The sequence below is a fragment of the Aulonocara stuartgranti genome, assembly GCF_965226115.1.
Source record: "Aulonocara stuartgranti genome assembly, chromosome: 18".
NCBI classification, from domain to species: Eukaryota; Metazoa; Chordata; class Actinopteri; order Cichliformes; family Cichlidae; genus Aulonocara; species Aulonocara stuartgranti.
The window spans coordinates 4,835,668-4,861,204 of NC_138954.1; the positions used below are offsets into that span (position 1 = coordinate 4,835,668).

The window sequence follows — 25,537 nt, forward strand, 5'->3', positions numbered from 1 at the left end:
TGACAGTTTTCTATATTTTGGCATGGTAGGAGGGCATGAGTCTGAGTGAAGGCAAACTTTCATGAGGACAAAGGCGTGTCCATATTTGACCCAAGTGCAGGAGGAAGCTCAGGTTTATTCCTCTGCACTGGTCCCATCATGGACAGCATTCTTTCTGCAGTTGCAGGCCAAGGGGCATATACAGTAAACAAGCTGTTACAGGTGATTGTTTTCTTTTGGAAACCTGCAATGTTAGGGACAACTCGTGTCCTGACTGCAGGACAGACGGTTTGCCATCGCACACGAGCATGTTCCATGTACAGCTGGACCTGCATCACATGCTGCCCATGTTTTTGTCTCAAAGTTCCCTGGTTTACTTGGATGTTCTGTTGGAGGGGACAGAGTCCTCTGAAGGGGACTTGGTGCTCATACAGTCACATCAGTACCAGGATCTTACATCACAGGAGGAGGAACACCCACTTGTGTTTCAAGTCAACACCAACACACATCATACACCTCAAATGGGAGCACGTTTGTGTCATGAACGACGATCATCTATTGTGTCTTTATCAAGAAATTATGTCCTTTTTGTGCTTCTATGATTAATCTTGTGTCAGCATGAAAACTTCTCTACCAGACTCAGGATGTCATAAACTGGCCGTAGCGACTCTACTGGATGCACGGCAGTAAGAATCAACACACCCACATATGCCTACAGCTGCATTCGGTCCATTTTTCTTCCTCTCTTGTTGTCCCTCCTTGTTCATCATTGAGTTGGCTGTAGAGCAGGTCATCTGCTAATTGGATGGTTGTTGGTTCAATCTCTGTGTGCTCTAGTCTGGAGTTCTTACCAAGGTGTCCTTGGGCAAGTTACTGAACCCCAACTTGGTCTCTGATGCATCCATTGGCATGTGAACGTTAAAAAGCAGAATACAAGCAGAATACACTGTGTGTAATGCTTTCAGTACTCGAGTAGAAAAGCCACTGAAGGAGTATGGGACCTGGCACATGTGCTTGGACTGTGGTAGATCATCTTTCTCTGAGGCACATGAGAGAGTCAGGCATCGTCTGTCACTGGGAAGGTTAGAAGACCAGATCAGTGTTTCCTCACGTTACTGCAAATATTCCTCTGTCTCAGCTGATTCCTCTTTCCTGCTTGATTCTTTGTCTTCATCATAATTGAAATGGATGATGTGTAGTCCTCTGACACATCTTCTATTTCAGTTTCACATTCTGAAAATTCAAGAAACTTCAAGAAGCCCAGTCACTTTCTCTCCAAGCTCCTCAGACTACCATGTCCTGGATGCCTGAGAACCTACTTGAACATAGTTCAGATTCTTCATCACTTTTCTTCACTTCATAGCCTTCTTCCACTTCTGCAGGTGGCTGATGTGCTTTTTCAGAGAAAGGGTAGCATGTGCTCTAAATATTGACAATATTTTCTATATCTTCTAACCCTGGATCTTCCTGAACATTGATTCTCCCTCCTCATTATACTAGAGGACAATATGTGCTTTGTCCTACTGGTCATTGCTTTGCACAACATGGTAAAAAAAAGTATGCTCATCAAAGTATGCAAATCTCCAGTGCAATGGAGGCTTTTGAGGATACTTTCTGTGTATGTATTATTGTAGAGTCTACCTTACAATACGAAACACTTTGATGCGGCTGTTGTTGTGATTTGGCGCTGTATAAATAAAATTTCATTGAATATAGAGCACCTGCCGCCTCATTGTGCTGCCTGTTGTGGTTGTTATGACCAGTGCTTGACCCCACACATCAGTGATCCAAGATCAAAGATGTTTGAAAACAGTATGGTGTGAAAATACGGCTCTTTGCAACACTTTGTACTTTGGGGTCATTTTTGTCCACGAGGACCAACAACGTTATAAAATTCAATAAAAACCACATAAATAAATCAAATTACTTGAAACTTATTCCAATCATTCATAGTATAGTAATGAATAACTTCTGTTATTTTCAGCCCATTTGATGAATAACAAATACATTTTTGATAGCAAAAGATTTCTTTAGAGGACAAAAATGACCCGTGGACAACACAAGGGTTAAACCTGAAAAATCAACTGTAGAAGAAATATCTGAGCAGATAATTCTGGAGCAGTTTTTGAGAATGGTTAATCCAGAGCTGGAGATTTGGATACGTGAGCATGACCCGAAGACTGCAAAGGAAGCAGCTAGCCTCGCAGAGGTTTTCACTTCAGCCAGAAAAGGAAGCAAGAGCACCTACTTCAGCCGGGAGACCCACTACGCCCAACCAAGTAAGTCCATTGGGGGTGAACAGGGTTCTGGTCAAGTTCAGGCTAGAAATCTTTCTAGTTCTAGGCAGCTCCCTTCCCATAGACCTCACAATGTGAAGAAATCCTTTAAGTCTTCAGTTCAGGATATTAAATGTTATCACTGTCATAACTTTGGCCATACACAACAATTTTGCCCTGCACTTAAGTCAAAACCATCTCTTTTATGTGCAGTTCCAAGACCAGCCACAGAGCCAGTAGGAAAGAAAGCTTGTACTGTCCCTGTTTTAATTAATGGGCGTAAAGAGGAAGCTTTGCTTGACTCTGGGTGCTTTCAGACTCTTGTACACTCTAGCATAATTTCAGGAGAAAAGCTAAGTGGGGTTGGGGCTACAATAAGTTGTGTGCATGGAGACGAACACAGGTACCCCACTGCTGAGGTTTACCTGACAGTAGGAGGTCAAACCTACTTGTTAGTGGTAGCTGTTGTTCCCAGTTTGCCATATTCAGTGATACTTGGTAATGACATCCCCACTCTTTTTGATCTAATACACCAGTCAGATTATGACCCTCAAGTGAGTGCTGAGAAAGACATTCAAGGCTTAGGTGATGAATCTGGAAGCTCACTTCCTCTAGATATGACAGTTGAACCATTTAAACCCTGTCATGTAGTCACAAGAGCACAAAGTGCAAAGGAAAGGATGCAAGAACTGCCCTTTTTTGAGGAGTCTCTCGAAACGGAGCCAGGGAAGATTAGGAAGTCTAGGGCTCAGAAAAGAAGAGAAAAGTTCAAAGGCTCAGGGGAAAAAGGTACAGCATTGTTCCCTAAGCCAAATAACCAACTTGAGTTTGATGTTCCCTCAGATTTAGGTGCACTCCAAAGAAGCGACCCTACTCTAAAACCCTGGTTTGAGAAGGTAACAGAGGTAGAGGGGGCTAGTCAAGGTCAGGTAAGCTGTCTTGCAGACACTGTTTACTTGATTAAAGGAGGCATCTTGTACCAGAGAAAGGGGAAGTGCGAAGCTGTGGCACTCCCACAACAGTTCAGAGACAAAGTTACGGATTTGGGTCATTCAATTCCATGGGCAGGTCATATGGCTTTTCACAAAACACTGAATAGGATCAGCAGCCGTTTTGTTTGGCCAGGGATGTATGTCCAAGTTTCTGAGTTTTGCCGTTCCTGTGAAAAATGTCAGTTGACCTCAGGCAAAGGAGTAGCGCGAGCCCAGTTGCAACCACTGCCAATTATTGAAACACCATTTGAGAGGCTAGGCATGGATATTGTGGGCCCTTTAGAGAGGAGCTCCACAGGTCATCGCTACATATTAGTCATATGTGACTATGCAACACGGTTTCCTGAGGCCTTCCCACTCAGATCAATTAAAGCTCGTCACATTGCTAATTGTCTTCTGCAGCTTTTCTCTAGGGTAGGCATACCAAGAGAAATTCTGACGGACTGTGGAACGAACTTTCTATCCAAGTTGTTGCAGCAGGTTTATAAGTTGTTAGGGATAAAGGGACTTAAGACCACCCCGTATCACCCCCAAACGGACGGGCTAGTGGAGAGATACAACCAGACTCTCAAAAGTATGCTGTGAAAGTTTGTCTCTGACACAGGTGCTGACTGGGATCAATGGCTGCCATACCTTCTGTTCGCCTACCGGGAGGTCCCGCAGGTTTCCACTGGCTTCTCGCCTTTTGAACTTTTATACAGTCGCCAAGTGAGAGGCCCCCTGGATCTGCTTAAGGACTGCTGGGAGGAATCCAAAGCAGAGGGCGAAAACATCGCAGCCTACGTCATCACCATGAGAGAGAGGTTGGAGAAAATGGCATCATTGATGCAAGACAATATGAAAGCTGCACAAAAACATCACAAGACTTGGTATGATCAGAAGGCCAGGGATAGGGTCTTCCTTCCAGGTCAGAAAGTACTGTTATTGCTTCCCACCAGCGATAACAAGTTGCTGACAAAATGGCATGGACCATACGAGATCGTCAGACAAGTGAGTAAAGTCACTTATGAGCTGAATATGCCAGAAAGAGTTAAAAAATATCAGACATTTCACGTGAACTTGTTGAAGGAATTCCACAGCCGACAAGAGCCGGTCTATCAGTTACTGGTGCGTTCAGTTAAGGATGAGGAGGTGACTGAGAAGTTCTTTCCAACTAACATTCAAGTTTGTGCTTCAGTTGACCTCTCTCATTTGTCTCCTACTGAGCAGGCTGATATAAAACCACTCGTGGACCCACAGCTCTTTCGAGAAACACCAGGCTTCACATCACTGGTTCAGCATAAGATACGGGTGAAGGAGGATGCACCCGTTCGACAAAAGAGTTACAGAATTCCTGAACGGTTGGTGCCAGTGCTGCAGAAAGAAATAAAACTGATGTTGGACCTGGGAATCATTGAGGTGTCAAGTAGTGAGTGGTGCAGCCCGATTGTTTTGGTACCAAAGAAAGATGACACCCTGAGATTCTGTATTGATTTCAGATATTTGAATGCAGTATCCAAGTTTGATCCCTACCCAATGCCCAGGGTGGATGACCTGCTGGAGAGAGTTGGATCAGCAACGTACATTACAACACTTGATTTGTGTAAAGGATACTGGCAAGTGGCTTTGGCACCAGAAGCGAGAGAGCTGACAGCCTTCAAAACTCCTTTTGGTATGTACCAATTTAAAGTCATGCCATTTGGGCTTCAAGGTGCACCAGCGACATTCCAGCGATTAATGGACCATGTACTGAGAGATGTGTCAGCATTCTCTGCAGCATATCTGGATGACGTGGTGGTGTACAGCCAGTCCTGGGAAGAGCATGTCATTCACCTACAGAAGGTGCTACACTCCATCAGAATGGCTGGACTGACTATCAATCCCAAGAAGTGCTCCATAGCCAAGAGAGAAGTGGAGTACTTGGGCTTTGTAGTTGGCTCTGGGAAGATAAAGCCGCAGGTTGGAAAGATTGAAGCAATTCAGTCCTTCCCAGTTCCGACAACAAAAAGGAAGGTGAGAGGTTTTCTGGGTCTAGTAGGCTGGTACCGGAAATTCATACCTTCTTTTGCAGAGCGATCCACTGTACTTAATAGCCTCACAAAAGGCTCAGCCCCTAACAAAGTGCGTTGGACGGAAGACTGTGAGCGAGCATTCAGAGACCTCAAGGAAGCAGTTTGCACACATCCAGTTCTACACAGTCCAGACTTCAACAAGCCATTCATCTTGCAAACTGATGCTTCGGGAGTTGGCCTTGGTGCTGTCCTTCAGCAAGAGGTGGATGGTGAAAGAAGGCCTGTGGTGTTTCTGAGTCGGAAACTACTCGACAGGGAGACGAGGTATTCGACGGTGGAGAAAGAGTGCTTGGCCATGAAATGGGCTATTGAGGCCTTGAGGTATTATCTTCTGGGACGTCACTTCACTCTGGAGACTGATCATCGTGCCCTCCAGTGGTTGAACCGCATGAGGGATGCGAATGCCCGCATTGCAGGATGGTACCTGTCTCTGCAGCCTTATGACTTTACGGTCCAGTATAGGCCGGGGAAGTCAAATGTGGTTGCTGATTGTTTATCTAGGATGACAGAGGACTGAAGCACTTCGCGCTTAAGAGAGGGAGGAGGAAATGTAAGGAAGAGGACTCCCTTACTGCATTTATTTATATTATATGTATAGCACTTTAGAGCACACCTTTCACTTTATTAAAAGCACCTTATCAAGCAATTTATGAGCATTGCACTTTAAGCATGGATTTGCACACAAGCAGTTTAAATATTTATTGTCTATTTATTGGGAATTTTAAAATCAGTTGGTAGCCTTATTTCAGATCCTGCACAGCTGCTCCTCGTCAAGGAATGTGGTGGTTGTCTGTCAGGAGAGAAGAATGGTGATTGAGATTGTGATTAAGGTTTACCAAGAAGGAAAACTAAGGCAAATGTGTGTGTGAAATCTAGGGATAAAAGTGGTGCAAATAAGTGTTTGTAAGTTAATGATTACTCACCTTTCTTGCCTGTGTCCTCTTCAAGGTGTTTGGGCAAATGTTTCCCCGGGGGTCCAGACACCATTTAAAGGTTCCGGGAGAGACCATTGGTAAAGAGAGTGTGGTGAATCTTTTTGTGCTTGGGTTTCTGGGTTTTTATAATATTGGGTTTGGTGTAACATTAAAGTGTGAAATATTTATTAATATGTAAATGTGAAGATGTATTTATGTATTTATTTATTCTTATTGATATATTGTATACTGTGGTGGAAGGTTGGGATTTAAGAATTTACCTGAGAGTGGAATAATGGTTAAGTCTGTGACAGCTGAACATATTTAAGGCTGCCAGTTGTCATTAGAGGATGGATTTTTTGTGCTGTGAAGAAGCTCGACAAGTTAATTGTTGTAAGGAGAGCCATAGAGCAAATAAATACTTTGTTCCACTACACTTGCCTTGGTCTGTCTCACTGTGTTTCCAGCCGCTAAGGGCTGCCCTGTTACACACACATATACAAATACTCGGCGCTCATCCAACCTGGATACAGACACAAATGGACACTGTACATGTACTGTACAGCACGGCCCCTCCTGAGAACCCTCAATGTCTACATGCATTTAAAACTGAGAGGTGGGCACCGGCGCCAGAGGTGAGGTTGAATACAAAGACCGTCCTCTGGACACCGTATAACATGCCCGATCCCAAGGCCCTATATGTATGTGTTATGAGAGTGTGAGTAATGTGGATGTCTAGGTTGTGGAATAAAATCAGTCTGCTGATAAAACAGTGAGCACAGTGAGAAGATCTTCACTGAGCTGATCCATCTCATCTCATAAAATTGAGGCACAGGTGACCAGGAGGGGACAGAGGGGGAACGACCTTTTATTGCTTTTTTCTACAACAATTTCTTAGTTCAGCTGCAGTATTTGATATCCTGTAATGACTAAAATGATAATTTAAACTAATTTACATAAAAAGATTGTCTTTTAAATGTTAAGTTTATTTAACAACTTTAAAGGCTGAGCAGTGCTATTTTTAAATGAAAAACTCACAGGCTCACATGTTCCAGGATTGAATTAGTGTCTGATAACCCTCCCTCTTCCTGCTCTCTAACTCAGCACCTCCTCTCTGTCCACATGTTCCCTTGTTCCCTCCCCTTCTGATCTGCAGTTTGAAGATGGGTGCAACCAACATGTGGTGACGTATAAGAGCTGACAGATCCCATTCGCTACAGAAACCTATGTTGTTCAGATCAGAGCAGTTTCAGTTCTGAGGAAGTGAAACTCACACAGTCACTGACACTGTTGGGTGAAATGGCGCAGAAAAGTGTTCAGCTGGACCGAGAAACCTTCTCTTGTTCGATCTGTTTGGATCTACTGAAGAATCCGGTGACTATTCCCTGTGGACACAGCTACTGCATGAACTGTATTGAAAGCTTCTGGGATGAAGAGGAAAAGAAGAAAATCTACAGCTGCCCTCAGTGCCGGAGGACTTTCACAGCGAGGCCTGTCCTGGTGAAAAACACCATGTTAGCAGTTTTAGTGGAGCAGCTGAAGAAGACTGGACTCCAAGCTGCTCCTGCTGATCACTGCTATGCTGGACCTGAAGATGTGGCCTGTGATGTCTGCACGGGAAGAAAAATGAAAGCCTTCAAGTCCTGTTTAGTCTGTCTGGCATCTTACTGTGAGAAACACCTTCAGCCTCATTATGATGTGGCTCCATTAAAGAAACACAAGCTGGTGGAGCCCTCCAAGAAGCTCCAGGAGAACATCTGCTCTCGTCATGATGAGGTGATGAAGATGTTCTGCCGTACTGATCAGCAGAGTATCTGTTATCTCTGCTCTGTGGATGAACATAAAGGCCACGACACAGTCTCAGCTGCAGCAGAGAGAGCTGGAGGTGAGTCGACAAAACATCCAGCAGAGAATCCAGGACAGAGAGAAAGATGTGAAGCTGCTTCAACAGGAGGTGGAGGCCATCAATCAGTCTGCTGATCAAACAGTGGAGCACAGTGAGAAGATCTTCACTGAGCTGATCCATCTCATCCAGAAAAGAAGCTCTGATGTGAAGCAGCAGATCAGATCCCAGCAGGAAACTGAAGTGAGTCGAGTCAAAGAGCTTCAGGAGAAGCTGGAGCAGGAGATCACTGAGCTGAAGAGGAAAGATGCTGAGCTGAAGCAGCTCTCACACACAGAGGATCACATCCAGTTTCTACACAACTACCCCTCACTGTCAGCACTCAGTGAGTCTACAGACTCATCCAGCATCAATATCCGTCCTCTGAGCTACTTGGAGGATGTGACAGCAGCTGTGTCAGAGGTCAGAGATAAACTACAGGACATTCTGAGAGAGGAACGGACAAACATCTCACTGACAGTCACTGAAGTGGATGTTTTACTGTCACAACCAGAGCCAAAGACCAGAGCTGGATTCTTAAAATATTCACGTGAAATCACACTGGATCCAAACACAGCAAACACATGGCTGTTATTATCAGAGGGGAACAGAAAAGCAACATTTATGAAACAACAACAGTCTTATTCTGATCATCCAGACAGATTCACTGGATATGAGCAGGTCCTGAGTCGAGAGAGTCTGACTGGACGTTGTTACTGGGAGGTGGAGTGGAGAGGGGGAGTTTATGTAGCAGTCGCATACAAGAATATCAGCAGAAAAGGATATGAATGTTTATTTGGACATAATGACAAATCTTGGTCATTATATTGTGACAACAACAGTTATATATTTTGGTACAATGACATTAAAACTCGTGTCTCAGGTCCTCGTTCCTCCAGAGTAGGAGTGTACCTGGATCACAGAGCAGGTATTTTGTCCTTCTACAGCGTCTCTGAAACCATGACTCTCCTCCACAGAGTCCAGACCACATTCACTCAGCCGCTCTATGCTGGACTGAGGCTTTGGCGAATTGGAGCCACTGCTGAGTTGATTAAAGTGAAATAGACTGAAGTCTTTCATATTGTTGTAAGTTTAAATCTGTATTTTAGTTCCCTTTTAGTTTCTCTCCATCATTATTGTGGTATTTATGTGCTGCACATAAATCAGATGTCAGTCAAACATTATGGGCAGTACCTCGACATCTTCAACATGTTGTCTTGATGTTTTTACGTTTTATAGGTGGAGCTCTTTCCTGTGTCTGTTCAGCCATGGAGACTATCAATGCTTATGGATATTTTTATTTGAAAAATTTCTCCACATGACAACATAAACTTCTCTATCTTCTAAATGTTTACTGAATATTTTTCTTAGGTATTTGTATGTTGTTGTTTCTCTTCACTGATCTTAACAGAGAAGTCTACAGACCTTCCTTTATCACACAGATTTTATTCTCATTTGTACATTTATAAAGAAAACAATTAATTACAGAGCAATAAGAAATTTTAAGAAAGTGCACTATATCATAATTTATAGTAAAGTGTATTAAAGCATCGTTAGTTAGTCACTTATTTAGTTTGGAGCTGTATCATCTGACACTGTAGAAACATTTCCTCCAGCTTCAGCACAGAATGTTAAAAACAGAACTATTAATGAGAACAAACAGTAGGAACACAGTATCAGCAAACATCATGGCTTAAAATGGAGAGTAAAAATCTAAAAAGAAATAAACAAATTAGTAAAAAGGATTTCCTGTTGACATGTTATTGGTCCTATCTTGTCTGCAGCACCTCCAGGATGCTTCTTATATGTTTCTGGTTATTTTTGCACCAATTTTAGTTTTTGTCAGTAGGAAGTTCAAGTTCAACTCAGTGTGTTTGTTTGTTTTTTTCAAACTGATGCCTGACCTTGAACACCAAACATCTGTCAATAAAGCAATGATATAAAATGCTTATATTAGTACTGAAAAACTGCATATCCACTTTACAAATATAAATAATGATATAAATCCACAGCTGAACTGGAGGAGCAGCTGATCTAGTTCACTCATGTGTTTCTGGACTAAGAGTTGGAGCAAATACCTTATGATTCAGTGATGTTTGTTTTTGTTCAATATTTTGTAGATCCAAGAGTGAGTTTGACTCATGATGATGATGTTCCGAATTAAACAAAGTTGGTCACAAATTCTTCAAAGCTGTTTATTAAGAATATATTCACTTGGACTCATGAGACAGGCTTGTGATCCAAGGGAGCCATCAACTGGACAATTACTGACATGACAACAAAAAAGCTAAGTACAGAGGGGGGAACAGAGGTGAAAATACTTGCTTTAAAGGATTGTAATGTTTCCTTTTAAAATAAGTCTCTAAGGTCAGACAAAGGGACAGAAACTCATAGCTTTCTACCAGCCCAATGACAAAACTATAAGTTGTTTTTTAACATCTACTTTTTCATCTATTTGGCAGTCACAGTGAAAAGTATAAACATTGGCACGCTTTGTCTTGTGATTCTGCTGTTCGTAAAAAATGACCATGCGCAAAGTACCAGACTTTAAGGCTTTGACTTGATGCCAATGGCCTGAGGAGGACAGTATTACCCTTGGACATGTGTAGTCTGCCGTCTACTCAATAGAAGAAGAAGAAGCGCGGAAATGGCACAACTGTCTTCAGTTTCTGGGAGAGTTTAACAATGAGAGACTGATGATGCAGAAGAAATCTCCGTGGTTAAAAACATTAAAAACAGTCGTCCAGGATGATGAGATCCGCCACTGGCTCAGACTGCTGTATATCAGCCGGAGACCCGAGATGAAGTCACGCAGCAGGTATGTAAAACTGTGATGTTCTCAATGAACTAACACAGGAACGATCTGAGCTCAGTCTGTAAGCTAACAGGCTAAAATCAGAGAGCAGCTAATCAAACAAGTGCGTCCGTTTTTTTTAAAGGTCAACTTTTAACAATAGACTTTCATGAGACACATCAAAACCAAACAGGGAGGGAAAGCTTCGGTTTTCTGCACTGTGCCACAGTTCGCTGTCTGCTTCGGTTCACGACGCCTCACTCCGGGGCTACAGACAGTTCTCTGCCGCCTGTGGTGCTCCTCACCTCCGTCTGCACCCACAGACTTCCCGAGGTGGAGGCAGGCCGGCAGGGACTTTGAGAGATGGGCTTTACTTTTAAAAATAGCCCTTAATCAGGGTCTAACTCACTAAAAGATGGCCACATGTCTCTCTCCAACTTAATCTCTTTCTTTTAAGTAATTGTTTTTCATTGAAATGAAATTAATTGTTCAATAAAATGATTACATTTATAATTGAATTCAAGTTAAATGAATCAAGGTGATTTTGACTTTGCTAGTTAACAGGAAGAGAAACAAACTTACACAGGATAAAATGAAATTTGGACCCAGCAGAAAAAGTCAGATCACAGACAAACAGAAACATTCCTCTTTGGCTAAAATAAAATGCAGATTATTGCTCATCTGCAGTTTTAATCATGGTGAATAATTTATGATTCAGCCAAGTAAGATTCTTCTGTGTGGAGGTTTTTCCCCTGTCAAAAGGCATTGACCATTACCTTCATCTAAACATGGAATTTAAGTCATGTAGTTGCCGTTGTTTGTTTTTAAAGAGGTCATAATATTTTTGTGATGGTAGAAATTTATCTTCAAAGTAATAGTTATAAAGTGAATTAATAAGACTTTCCAACAAAGAGAGGGAGTCACATGGTGCTTCTGAAACATTTGTACAAACCTCTCTCACATATGTGAGCAACATGCTCACAGTGTACAGCCCTGCTGACTGAGGCTGCACCTTTACCTGTCTAATCTTTTTCTTTTTACTTTGTTCCTCAAGTCCCACATCAACATGAAGTGTAAGGAGGAGGAAGATCTGGCTGGCCAGCAGGTCTGGAAGCAGGAGAGGAACTTCAATCTGGACCAGGAGGACACAGATCCCCCACAGATCAAAGAGGAACAGGAGGAACTCTGCATCAGTCAAGAGGGAGAACAGCTTGTAGTGAAACACGAGGATGAAGGCATCGTCGTCTGGAGCGGGGAAGAGCGGCTCAGACAGCTGCATAACATCTGGAAACCTGAGAAAGATTTACAGACCAGCGGTAAAACTGTAATCGCTTTTCTGAAGTGTTAACATTAATATTAAACCTACAGTTTGTATCAGTCAGATCTATTTAATGTGTATTCGTGAAAACATGACAGGGAGTTTTAAATGGACTGGTTCTTATATAGCGCTTTTCTACTCAATCTTGAGCACTCAAAGCGCTTTACAAAACTTGTGCATTCACCCACTCACTCCCATTCGCACAAGCACATTTTTCTTAGTGCTTTCTACCAACATTCAGACACACATTCCACAGATCAAAGAGCAACTTGAGGCAACTTGGAGTTAGTATCTTGCCCAAGGATATTTGAAATGCAGACTAGGTGAAGCCGGGAATCGAACCGATCAGTAGATGATCTGCTCTACCGCCTGAGCTACAGCCACCCCCAATAGTGAAGATTATTTTGAAAAATATCAAGATGTAGATCAGTTTCGAGATCAACTCCAAAATAGATCATCAGTCAGTCAGTAATAAGTGAGTTCTTTTTTGTTTGAAAGGTTTTTTTTACTCTTAATGTTGCTGAAAAATGTCAGAACTCAAGTTCTCATTTGCATCAGAGTGCACAAATAACTTCATTTTTACACACTTTTAATTTCACCTGCAAATGTGAGCAACATGCCCTCATTACAGACTTTAACTAAAACTTTATCTTCTCAGAAGTGTTTTTCTATAATTACATTTTTTTTATTGTTCGTTTAGAAGCAATAGTGGAGAGACCGGCTGACTGCTGCAGAAGAAATCTGCTCTGAGGTTAACAGAACGTCTGATCGTCCAGTATGAGATCAACCTTCAGCAGAGACTGCTGGATATCAGCCGGAAACCCGAGATAAAGTTACGCATAACAGGTAAAACTGCGATGGTCTCAGTGGACTAACACAAGAATACAACTCATGTAGGACCTGATCAGAGCTCAGCTTGTAGGCTAACATACTGAAATCAGGGAGCGGCTAATCACACAAGTGCGTCTCTTTTTTACGGTAAACTTTTAGCATTAAACAAACCTTGAGACCGAGAGAAAGTGCCTTTATAGAAGATTTATTTAGAAGATTAAGATAAAGGAGGCAGGGAGGGAAAGCTTCTGTTTTCTGCACTGTGCCACAGTTCGCTGTCTGCTTCGGCTCTCTGACCCTCACTCCGGGGCTACAGACAGTCCTCTGCCGCCTGTGGTGCTCCTCACGTCCGTCTGCACCCACAGGCTTCCCGAGGTGGAGGCAGGCCGGCAGGGACTTTGAGAGATGGGCTTTACTTTCAAAAATACCCCTTAATCAGGGTCTAACCCTACAAGACCATCGTGCCTCCCCCACCATCCTCACCTCATTTTAAAATGTATATTTTTCAACTGAATTATATTTGGGTTCAAGAAAATGATGAAGTTTTTAAAATAACTTTGTAATGTTCTAATAAACAGTCTTAACTCGAACTAAATCAGCTCAAATCTCACAGATGTCAGTGTTATTCACAAAGCATGGAAACATAGTTGTTAGTTTTGAATGCAGCCACAGCAGGCAAACTATGGCTGCATGCTCCAAAGAACAGGAGCACAGTAACTGAACACACTCTTAGCACACTTACATCTGATTTTGGGAACAGTTAACAGATCTGAACCTGATGACCTGAGAGGTTTAACTGGGTCAAAGGTCGAGAGCCAATTGAGAACTGTCCAGTTAAACCAACTAAATGATGAAACCTTTGATTTAAAATGTCATGATCAACAGTATCAAAGGCAGCAATGAGATCAAATAGAACTAAGACTGAAACTCTGAGTCCCTAATAATCTTCAGATCACTGATGACTTTAGTTGGGTTGATTCTGTGCAATGACTGGCTGTGAAACCTGACTGGTACTTATCTGCTATGGCACTGTGAGATTTTCAGTTTAATCTACAACAATGACAAACATTTACTTGCAGCGTGAAGCTGGCAGCAGCTACCTGAATGATTTGTACTCTGAACTTTCCTAATAAGAGTATCAGAGCTCGAGAGTAACTTACACTTTCATTTTTCACATTTGTACAGTTTAAATTTCACTCCCATATGAGGACATGCTCAGAGTGGACTATATTTGCTCAGATGTGTTTTCCTGTCATCACATTATTAACCTTTTTCCTCAGTGACCCTTTGTTCCTCAAGATCTCCCCCTAACATGAAGTGTGAGGAAGAGGAGGGCCTGTATGACCAGCAGGTCTCCAACCAGGAGAGGAACTCCAGTCTGGACCAGGAGGGCCCAGATCCTCCACAGATCAAAGAGGAAGAGGAGGAACTCTGCATCAGCGATGACGTAGAAAAGATTGTACTCAAACAGGAGGATGAAGGCCTCATCTGGACTGAAGAAGAGCAGCTCAGACAGCTGGATAACATCTGGAAACCTGAAATGAACTTACACAGCAGGGGTATGTAAAACCGTAATGGTCTTACCTAAAAATTAATATGACTTTAATTCATTCAATAAAGATATTTTGGAAACACATCAGAGTTCTTCAAGGCCAGTGTTTAAATAAACTCAGCTGATTGTTAGTCGAGGTTTTCTGAGAGCTTCGCTGCTTTTTATCCCCATATTTTAATCCTACTTTTAAATTTCCCCTTCTGTCTGATGTTTGTCTTATCATTTACATAAACATGTTTCCAACAGTAATTGGTGGACAAACTGTGATTGGTGCATAGAAATTTACTAACGTGTTAGAAGTGAGTGCATGAAATCTTATTTTAACAGTTTCCAGGTCTGGGTAAATGATATGATGATATTTCGGATGATATTTTGATTAAACTCTGTTGTAGAGTTGGAAATGGACAGCTGTAGACACCACTGCCGAGTAGTCATTCTTGTTATACTTCTATATTTATCTAAGACAAGTAATTTTGTCCATTTGTCACCTCAGCTTTCCCACAACAGCATGAATGTGAGGAGGAACTGGTTTTTGGGGACCAGGAGAGAAACTTCAGCCTCGACCAGGAGGATCCGGAGCTTCCACAGATAAAAGAGGAAGAGGAGGAACCTTGCACCAGTCAGGACGTAGATCAGCTTGTAGTGAAGCAGGAGACTGAAGGCATTATTATCTTCATGGTGGCTCCTACTTATGAGGAAAGTGAGCCAGAGCTGGACAGTGAACATCTCCTTTCTTCCAGCTCTCCTGAACCAGAGAGCAGAGATCAGCAAGACAACTTTCCTGTGTCAGAGAGTCAGCGTAAAACTGACACAAGTAAAAAGTTTGTGAAATGTGAGATTTGTGGAAAAACCTTTGAGTACAGATCCAAACTAACGAGACATATGAGGGTTCACACAGGTGAGAAGCCACATTCTTGCAGCACCTGCGGAAAAAGATTCAGCCTGATGATAAACTTGAAAACTCACATGAGAATCCACACAGGTGAAAAGCTTCATTCAGAGGATACAGTTACAAAGACACATGAGGATTCACACTAGTTAAAAGTGGGAGAACTGTCAGATGAAGCAGTCCACTGAGAAGCCAGATCAGAGCAGATCAGATGACCTCCTTCCTTAAAAAACTCTGTATTGTTTATTGTATGTAGGGGTGGGAGATATAGCCTCAAAATAATATTTCAAGAAACTTACATTTAAAAAAAATAATGTACATTTTATCAGCTCGGCAGGCAGCAGCATTTATATGTGTAAGTAAATGATGGATTTTCCATCTTTCTCTTCCAGTGAGCTGCTGTCACTGATGACAGCTTAGCTAATTCAAAGTGTGAAAATGTGGCCACCTCAAGGTGCTTGATATTGTAAGGTAAAGACCCAACAATAATACAATGAAAACAGAGAAAACCCAAACAGTCATATGACCCCCTATTAGCAAGCGTTTTGGCGACAGTGGGAAGGAAAAACTCCTTTTTAACAGGAAGAAACCTCCAGCAGAACCAGGCTCAGGGAGGGACCCCCATCTGCAACAAGGAAAGTTTTAAGTCTAATCTTAAAAGCTGAAGGCTCTGCCTCCCATTCTACCTTTAAATACTCTATGAACAACATTATAGTGCAATGTTAGTGACACGGCATACATGAAATATGAGCACATAAGTATCCTCAGGGGTGTTTTTCCTGGAAGTTTTAAGAAAAGTGTATTACAAGTGCTTACACTCTAGCTTAATATCCAAAATAACCTTGTAATGCGGAGCCTGCACAATTCTGTCATATAAGCAGAGGTGGAAAGTAACGAATTACATTTACTTGCGTTACTGTAATTGAGTAGTTTTTTTGTGTATTTGTACTTTTTAAAGTCATTTTTCAAGTCTGTAATTTTACTTTTACTTAAGTATATTTTTTAAAAAGTATTGTAGTTCGCTACGTTTTCAATCACACCCGTTACTGAGTAAATTAAAAAAACCATTGCGCTTCGGAAATACTGCAGGGAATGATGGGTAGTAGAACAAATTGGCGCTAAGGTCACGTTAAAGATGGAGTCTGACATCGGTGTTATGGATCCAGTGAAAAAAGAAGCCCCGTCGAATTCTGCTGACCCTGAACTCGAAGAAACGGATGTGAACCCCTGGCCGTATTTAAGGGACCATTTCGGCTTCAAGTGCAAGAAAGGCAACAGCTTTATTATGCAGTGTAAGCTGTGTTTGCCCAGAGAGACCGAGTTAGCAGCTTTTAAAAATTCCACATCAAACCTGCGCAAGCATGTGGAGGTAAGTTAAATACAACTCGTACCGTTATGGTAGCAAAAAGGCTGTGTTCAAATTAATCACATTAAGTTAAGACATCTGTGAAGAACACAGATAACGTTGGTTGGTACTAGCAACTTGCTGTAATCGGGCACGTTGTTGTCCACGCAACTTACATTTTTTTTACTGGGTTGGTAAATTGCCAAAAGAAAATGTGTTTACCTACGTTTTTCCTGTTTGTTAATAATAAGAATTTATTTAAAAAAAGAGTTAAATTAAAGACAGAAGCGGCTACTTTCTTACTTAACCCACATATGTTCACACTGCAGGCAAAAGAATAACAGAGCGCTCACTTACCTTAGATTAGTCAAAGACAGCTGACTTCTGTTACTTGTTAATTAGCACTTGCAACCTCCCGTTAACTAGCCTGTTACTGTCCAATAAAAAAAACCCACGAGGTATATTGGTATAATTTACCAGCGGTAGCTATGTAATGCATTGATGTCTTATTAGGGACATCAAAAAACTTTCTCTCAAACTTAACACTGGCCTGCCTGCCTCAGCTGCCTTCGAGCGTCTCTTTAGCTGTGCTGGACTACTGTTCACTGCAAAGTGAGCAAGGATGAACTCTACTAACTCTGAAAATCAACTGCTCCTCAAAATTAACAGGAAGTTCAGAGAGTAACACTCTAGGATGGATACAAAGGAACTTTAATCTAGAGGTACAGTAGGGCAGGGCCAAGTTTAAAAAATTCAAAAACATTTTTAAAGCAGCTGCCGTTCAGTTCAGTACTTGTTCTCTTATTTGACAGTTTAGAACACATTCTCATGTGAAAGAATGATATGGTTTTGTATTGAAAACACTGTGATACCTGACGGTTTGGTTTGGTTGATTGGTTTGGTGACCATTATCCATTTTCATGTATAGACTTGCAGTTTAACTGCCACTGCACTTTAATTTGTAAAGTTTTTCTTTTCACTAAAAAAGAACTACTTTGAGATTTATATCCCACTGTCCTTTTTTGCACTACTCAGAAGCGGCTGTCCTCCTGCTGACAGAAAAGTAACTATGTAACTTTTACTCTGAGTACATTTTAAATGAGCTACTTTTTACTTTTACTTGAGTACATTTTTAGACAGGTAATTTTACTTGTACTTGAGTAAAATTTCAGCAAAGTAATAGTACTTTTACTTGAGTAAAATATTTTAGTACTCTTTCCACCTCTGCATATAAGGAAAAGAAATTCTACCTGGTTTGTTTCATCTTGGGTCGAGCTTTTTAACCTCCTGCTTTTCCACCGTGTAGCACATCAGTAATTTCCATCCACTGACTGCTCTTGCTGTTATATGAAATGTAACTCGCGAGTGCTCCAGTGATGCATGGTTGAATCATTTGTTTACCTTTGGGTCGCACATCACTGCTGCTAGTATCTCCTGCTCACGTGCCTTCACAGCCCGGTTGTACTCAAGTGTGTTTTTGCTTAAAGTGTTGTAACAGGTTTGCTTTTTTCACTTTCAGTGGGAAAAGTTTTCTTGCATATTTTGCGAACATTCAGCTACCAAACTGTGACTGGAGCCCGACATATGGCTCTGGCTGTGAGACATGACTGGGGTTGACTCATTGGGGTGAATGCAAACACATGATGTTCCTCTAAACACACTTTTTTGTAAACATTTATACCAGTATTATTGCAGATCATATGATATGTCACAGCCCTAATTCTGTTTGTTGCATATTCCATTAAAACCTGTAATGAAGATGAAACACGTATTTACATTCATTTGATGTGATATTTGTATCGTGTTGAGCTGTGGAGGTGACAAAAAAGTTGCTGAGATGTTTTATTTTTTTGTTTAGTGGAGAGGTTTTACTCCACAGAGTCAAAGCTGGAAAGAAACACACATGAGACCAAACATTTTGTGATTTAATCTTGATTTTCATGAAGACTGAATTTCAGCATGTGCTCATCCTGTTGATTCGTATGTTGGTGTTGGTTATGTGTCTTAAAAGTGAAATAAAGATTTCCTTAAAACTTCTTGTGGCTATTTTTTTAAGGCACAATCTTTACAACATGAAACAACGTCTGTGAAGCACATTTTGTACAGTGGGCAGGGAGACTTGCCCATCACTGTGGTGGTGGGGTGGATGAGATTTGCCTGCGGTCACTTAAGGCTCTGTATGTTGTGGGTCTGTCCTGGTTGTCCTGCTCAAACATTGTATGGAAGTTGAGGTCAGTGCCTTCAGACCGGCCAACTATGGTGGTAATCATGGTCCCCTGTTTTATGAAGGGAGTGTAGAGGGTATGTTTGCACTTCAGGCCTCCCTAGGAAGGTCTATATCTGTAGTCACTTTCACTGTTTTCTTATTGCTGTTTCAAATTGTTGTTTCTGTTTGTAGCCTTTTTATTGAAGGATTTTGCTTTATATTATTAATATGTGCATTTGTTGTTATTAATAATATTTGCTTCACTCTCCATTTGATGTGTTTTTGGTATGTTTTACTTTTAATTGTTCTATGATTATGTTTATGTGTGGTTTATAATTATATTTAAGTTCTGGGTTTTTTTATGAATAAAAGTGACTTAACTTGTCAGAGATATGAGACTTTGGGCATTTCCCCTTCTGTCTTATTCTCAGTGTCTTGTCTCCATGTTTATTTACCTCTGTGTTGCTATCTTTGTGTCTCTGTCTCTTTCTCTTCCCCTGTTCAGTGGGATTTAAGACTTCCAACAAATAATTTCAAAGGGTCAATTAAATTTTAATAAAACCATTTTACTCAACACTGCACTCGAATTTTAGCATTTTTTTTTACTCAGTCATAAAAAGATTCATCTTAAAATATGTTTTAGATACATTTTTATTACTTTTTTCTTTCTTTCTTTCTTTTCTTGTTGTTGTCCCGTTTCGTTTTTTAGCCATCAGAATTATTGTCTGAAGGCCAAAAAAGATGCCCAACTAACTTAATTTACCAAATGGACCATCACGGCCTTGCCATATTGGTCCATTTGATCAACCTTTGTTATTATTTATTTATTTTAATTTATTTTCAGTTGTTACAGATAGGACAGACATGACTGGGGGATAGGAAGGAAGGAAGGAAGGAAGGAAGAAAAGGGGAAGAGGGACAGTGAGAAAGGGCACTTAAAAAATATCTCCCAGGTCACCTGTTGAGAGAAGAAAATAAGAGAAAACAAGCAAAAAAGAGAGCAACATAATAACACAACACCATTGCAATAATCTAGCTAAGTGTAAATAACAGTAAATATTAAATACTGAATGTGATTGTGCAGCACGCAAGATTGACATCGCATAATGTGGTTTGAGGTAGCAGCCAAGAAAGGTGTAGCTTGTGTGTGTGAACACCTGTGTGGATGAGTGCTCGTCTATTCAAAAGGCTTCTCCATGTAACGATCTGCTGGTGTGGGGAGCCACAGCCTCGTCCCCCAGGGCATGAAGCAGGCATGGAGGAGTTCCAGGCCCCAGACATCCAGAGGCCCCCAGAGTGCGAGCGCCCAAAGAGGACCACCGGAGGGGCAACCGTGCCACCTTCCTGGGAAGAGCTGAGGAGAACCCCAGATGAGGGGTCACCCAACAGCCACAGAGCAGAAGCCAGAGGGGGCGGCAGTGACGTACACGCGGGCTCTGCCGGCAGTCAGCTGTGCCAGAGTGAATCGAGCCCCCGCAAGGGGCCCGACCGAGCCACAGGCACCAGGCCCCACCAAGCAGCCGTACCGGGGAGTGAGCTGGTACAGACCTGAGCGTCCAGCCCTGGACACCAAGAACGCACCGATGTCTGAGGGCATCAGCCACCAGCAGGGAGTGTGGTGAGGGGAAATAAGCCTCCATACCTTGGAGGGCCTGAGATGTTCCAAGGGGGTGGAGTGTAAGACCCGAGCTGACATATAGACACAGACGAATAGGCGCACACAGACCTAAACATGCATTCCCACCCTCATGCACACATATACAAATACTCGGCGCTCATCCAACCTGGATACAGACACAAAGAGTATTTTAAACTATTCTGTAAATTCTTGGAAAGTGGTCTTTTTTGGGGGGGACCTCTGCTACTACCAGAGGTTGTCTGCACCACACCAGGGCCTGTGTTGCTAGCATAAACCAACTGAGCCTCACCAGGGCCTGTGCTGTTTTCTGAGGCCATCTCACTGCACCGAGGCCTGTGCTGCCAGCTGGATCCATTGGCACCATCCCAGGACCTGTGCTGCTGGCTGAGGCCATCTGCACCGCACCAGGGCCTAGCTGGACCCATAGGCACCACACCAGGGCCTGTTCTGCTAGCATAAACCAACTGAGCCTCACCAGGGCCTGTACTGCCGGCTGGACCCATAGGCACCACATCAGGGCCTGTGCTGCTAGCATAAACCAACTGAGCCTCACCAGGGCCTGTACTGCCGGCTGGACCCATAGGCACCACATCAGGGCCTGTGCTGCTAGCATAAACCAACTGAGCCTCACCAGGGCCTGTACTGCCGGCTGGACCCATCTGCACCACCCCAGGGCCTGTGCTGCTGGCTGGGGCCGTCTGCAGCACACCAGGGCCTTTGCTGCCGGCTGAACAAACTGCATCTGTGTTGCTAGTGCAAGACATCAGCACCACACCAAGGCCTGTGCTGCTCGAAAAGCTTATCTGCAATACATCGGGCGCTGTGCTGTTGATTGAAGCCTTCTACACCACATTGGTGAATGTGCTAGCAGAAGCCCTCTGCTAGCAAGCCACCAGGACCCGAACTTTTGGCTGGAGCCTTACTTGCCATCCTAGGTTTGTGCAGCCTATTTAATTCAGCATCAACAATCATTGTGTTTTGGATAATGGCTTTTTTAATAACTTTACTTTGCTTATTGGCCGTGGGGGACTTTTGGACTCTCAATTTTTCTAAGATGAGAACATTTAACAGTGACCCCATTCTGCGAGACATGGTTCCCAGATCTACATGCGTCACTGCTGCTATACATCCTGTACAATTTCCAATGTATTTGGAACAGGACATTAATCATTTTGAACTACAGAAAGATTTACCTCATCTTCAAAACCTTCTTGCTTTGTACAATTACAAAATTAGTTACGAAAAATCCTGCTTTGTGTCAACATTTCACACGTCAAAATCAATAAGTACAAAGCAGAGACTTCTGATCGTCTTACTACTGCTCTTATCTGGTAATGTGCAACCTAACCCAGGCCCTGAGCTGCAATGTAGCCAGACACCATCTGAATTTAAATCCTCACCTGGGCTGAAGATAGTTCATCTTAATGTGCGCAGTTTGTTACCCAAGATGGATATGATCAAGATCTGGGTTCAATCAACAGATGCAGATATTGTCCTCATTTCTGAAACTTGGTTGTCTAAATATATATCTGATGAACATGTTAGCATGGCTGGCTACAATATCTATCGCACCGATAGGTTTAAGAAAGGTGGTGGTGTTGCTGCTTATGTTAAGTCAAAATTTGATGCTACAATAGTTCTATCAGAATCAATTTGCAAACAATTGGAATTTTTGGCTCTGAATGTGAATGTTGCAAAGGGTCTTTGCATAACAGTTGCTTGTTGCTATCGACCCCCTTCTGCCTCCACAGAAGCTCTGCGTTCTTTAAACCTTTTGCTGTCCAGACTAAATTATGGGGAGCTTGTTCTAGCTGGTGACTTTAACTGGGATTGGCTCAAAACTGTTTCAGATGATTTTAAATCTTTCTGTGATTCTATCAGTCTTACCCAGCTGGTCAATTTACCCACTCGGCCGAATCTCAAAAGCCCCGAAAAGTCTACCTTGATTGACTTGATTTTGACAAATGTTCCTCATAAATTTTCATCTTTGGGTGTCTTTTGTAACGACTTAAGTGACCACTGTGTTGTTGCTGCTATTAGAAATACTAAAGTGGCCAAGTCACAACATGGTATTATTTTTAAAAGAACTCTTAAACATTTTAATGAGCAAGCATTTTATCATGATTTGTCAAATTATGACTGGAAGAAAATAGGATTGATCCCTGATGTAGAATTAGCGTGGGCATTCTTTAAGGATGGGTTTATGCAAATTGTGAATAAACATGCTCCATTAAGAAGATATAGGATAAAAGGTCGTGAAAACCCCTGGTTCTCCCAACCCAGCCAACATGTATATATGGGCCCCACCTGGTTTTTGCTCGGGCTGGATGGGTACCATGTGGGCATGGGCTCAAACTGGGCTTTTTGTATGGGGCCTACTTGGGTTCTTCACATTAAACCCATATGGGCCATCCCAAGTGAGCACTTTTAGTAGGTCCTAGCTGGGTCAAACATGGGAAACACTTAACTTGGTCCAAAATGGGAAACACATGTAGGACCCACTTGGGTTTTCTACCTGGGATAGACATGGGCAAACACAGTCATTTAAGGATAGGCTGTTGTTGTGTGCCCCAGGTGGGGCAAAGTTAGGTAATCAATATATGTTTTAGTATCGATGACACAGGTGGGCCCCACCTGGTCAAACTAAATGGGTCGCACATGGGCAAATGCAAGTCAGACCCTGAAAACATGTCTATGTGGGCCCCAGGTGGGGCAAAGTGAGGTAATCAATATATTTTTTTAGCACTGATGACATAGGTGGGGCCCACCTGGTCAAACTATATGGGTCACACATGGGCAAATGCAAGTCAGACCCTGAAAACATGTCTATGTGGGCCCCATATGGGTTATGTTAAGTTAATATGGGCATATATTTTATGTGGGCTCAAGATTGTTTAGTATATATGGGACCCACTTGGGTTTCTCACATGAAAGCCATATGGGCAAAACCAAGTGGGAACATATAGTAGGTCCTGGCTGGGTCAAACATGGGAAACACTTCACTTGTTTCAAAATGGGAAACACACGTAGGACCCACTTGGGTTTTTCACCTGGGTTAGACATGGGCAAACACAGTCATTTAAAGAAAAGCGTTTGCTGTGTGCCCCAGGTGGGGCAAAGTTAGGTAATCAGTATATATTTTTTAGTACTGATGACACAGGTGGGGCCTACCTGGCCAAACTATATGGGTCACACATGGGCAAATGCAAGTCAGACCCTGAAAACATGTCTATGTGGGCCCCATATGGGTTATGTTAAGTTAATATGGGCATATATTTTATGTGGGCTCAAGATTGTTTAGTATATATGGGACCCACTTAGGTTTCTCACATTAAAGCCATATGGGCAAAACCGAGTGGAAACATATAGTAGGTCCTGGCTGGGTCAAACATGGGAAACACTTCACTTGTTTCAAAATGGGAAACACACGTAGGACCCACTTGGGTTTTTCACCTGGGTTAGACATGGGCAAACACAGTCATTTAAAGAAAAGCATTTGCTGTGTGCCCCAGGTGGGGCAAAGTGAGGTAATCGGTATATATTTTTTGGTACTGATGACATAGGTGGGGCCCACCTGGTCAAACTATATGTGTCACACATGGGCAAATGCAAGTCAGACCCTGAAAACATGTCTATGTGGGCCCCAAATGGGTTGTGTTAAATTAATATGGGCATATATTTTACATGGGCTCAAGATTGTTTAGTATATATGGGACCCACTTGCGTTTCTAACATCAAATCCATATGGGTGGGCATCCAATGTAGGTCCTAGTTGGGTTAGTGATGGTAAATGTGTACATTGGTTCAAAATGGTAGCACATGCTTATGTGAGGATTCTTCTTCTGTGAAGAGCCTGAGAAAGTGTTATTTGAATAAAGGAGGATTTATTCCAAACAAGCCCATCACAGATTGCGCACAACCCAGGGAGTTCTGAAAGTCAAATTGTAAAAATAATCTCAAAAGAAAGTATGAACATAACTCTCTTTTATAACCTGCAGACGGCACCCATGCGGTACCATTCTCTTAGAAATCACCCTAACTTATAGTATTTGGCACAACCTCAGTCTATCACTTTTGCTACCCTTACGTACAGTCAGATTTTCTTGACCCTTCATTTTTGACCCTCTCAGTATTTAGCCTTGGCTAGCAAATGTACTCAAAGTCCACATTGAGACCTCAAGATGTTATGTGTTATCAGACACTACAACCCAGCTGTCAAGTGAGACTATAGGAACTTTGGTGTTTTTGAACATTCAATGTTACTCAAAACACTCTGCACACTATTCCAAATAACTGGTTTGAAACTGGTTACTTTTTAATTTTAGATTTCATTTTATGTACTTAATGTGAACTCTGCATGGTAGGCTGCATGGTGAGGCTCAGATAAGATAAAATAAGGACTTCATGATTCTTCTTAGGTAAATTCACTTGTCACAGCAGCAATAATAAGTGATTAAAACGGACACAAGAGTAGAAAAAAAGAAAAGCAAAAAATACGAATAAAAAACCTAAGATAAAAGTGAATTACACAGACAAAATCCAGATTTGGCATTTGCAAATTAAGGATTACTGGTTGTTCAAACAATTAAGACTATTTACTTGAGCAAACATGCAGTTGAGGATTTTTAGTAGATCAGACACACTCTACTGTATTAGAGAAAAGACAGTTAGTTACATGGAAGATGGAAGTTTTGGTTAATCAGATCCAGTAAAGCTCCTGAAGTATATTACCGATCTGTTAAAATGTTACTCTTCAAACTTGTGCCCTCAAATTATATAACCAGAAATAATTTATATTTTCTTTGAACTAGTGGAAAGGAGAGGGAATGGGGTCGTTCAAGCAGTCACACTTCAACTGTGAAACTCCCT

The 25,537-nt window shown here is 42.0% G+C and overlaps 1 protein-coding gene and 1 pseudogene across 3 annotated transcripts in view; both read left to right on the top strand.

Annotated features, from left to right (window-relative positions):
* The first annotated feature begins 7,464 nt into the window (after window positions 1–7,464).
* LOC309694531 (tripartite motif-containing protein 16-like) lies at window positions 7,465–10,195 on the top strand (annotated as a pseudogene). Its single transcript has one exon. The product of its transcript is annotated as a tripartite motif-containing protein 16-like (transcript).
* A 1,250-nt stretch (window positions 10,196–11,445) lies between these two features.
* The window catches only part of LOC309694571 (uncharacterized protein), a 32,323-nt gene continuing 18,231 nt past the window's right edge, over window positions 11,446–25,537 (top strand). Inside the window, exons 1-4 of one of the 2 annotated variants that reach the window (XM_082514762.1) lie at window positions 11,922–12,204; window positions 12,907–13,052; window positions 14,318–14,596; window positions 15,083–16,490. In XM_082514762.1, the coding sequence (XP_082370888.1) occupies window positions 14,350–14,596; window positions 15,083–15,627 (792 nt within the window). In that variant the 5' untranslated portion in view covers window positions 11,922–12,204; window positions 12,907–13,052; window positions 14,318–14,349 and the 3' untranslated portion in view covers window positions 15,628–16,490. Of the gene's footprint in view, window positions 12,205–12,906; window positions 13,053–14,317; window positions 14,597–15,082; window positions 16,491–25,537 lie in introns of those variants that run through there. The other variant, XM_082514761.1, reaches the window with a different exon arrangement.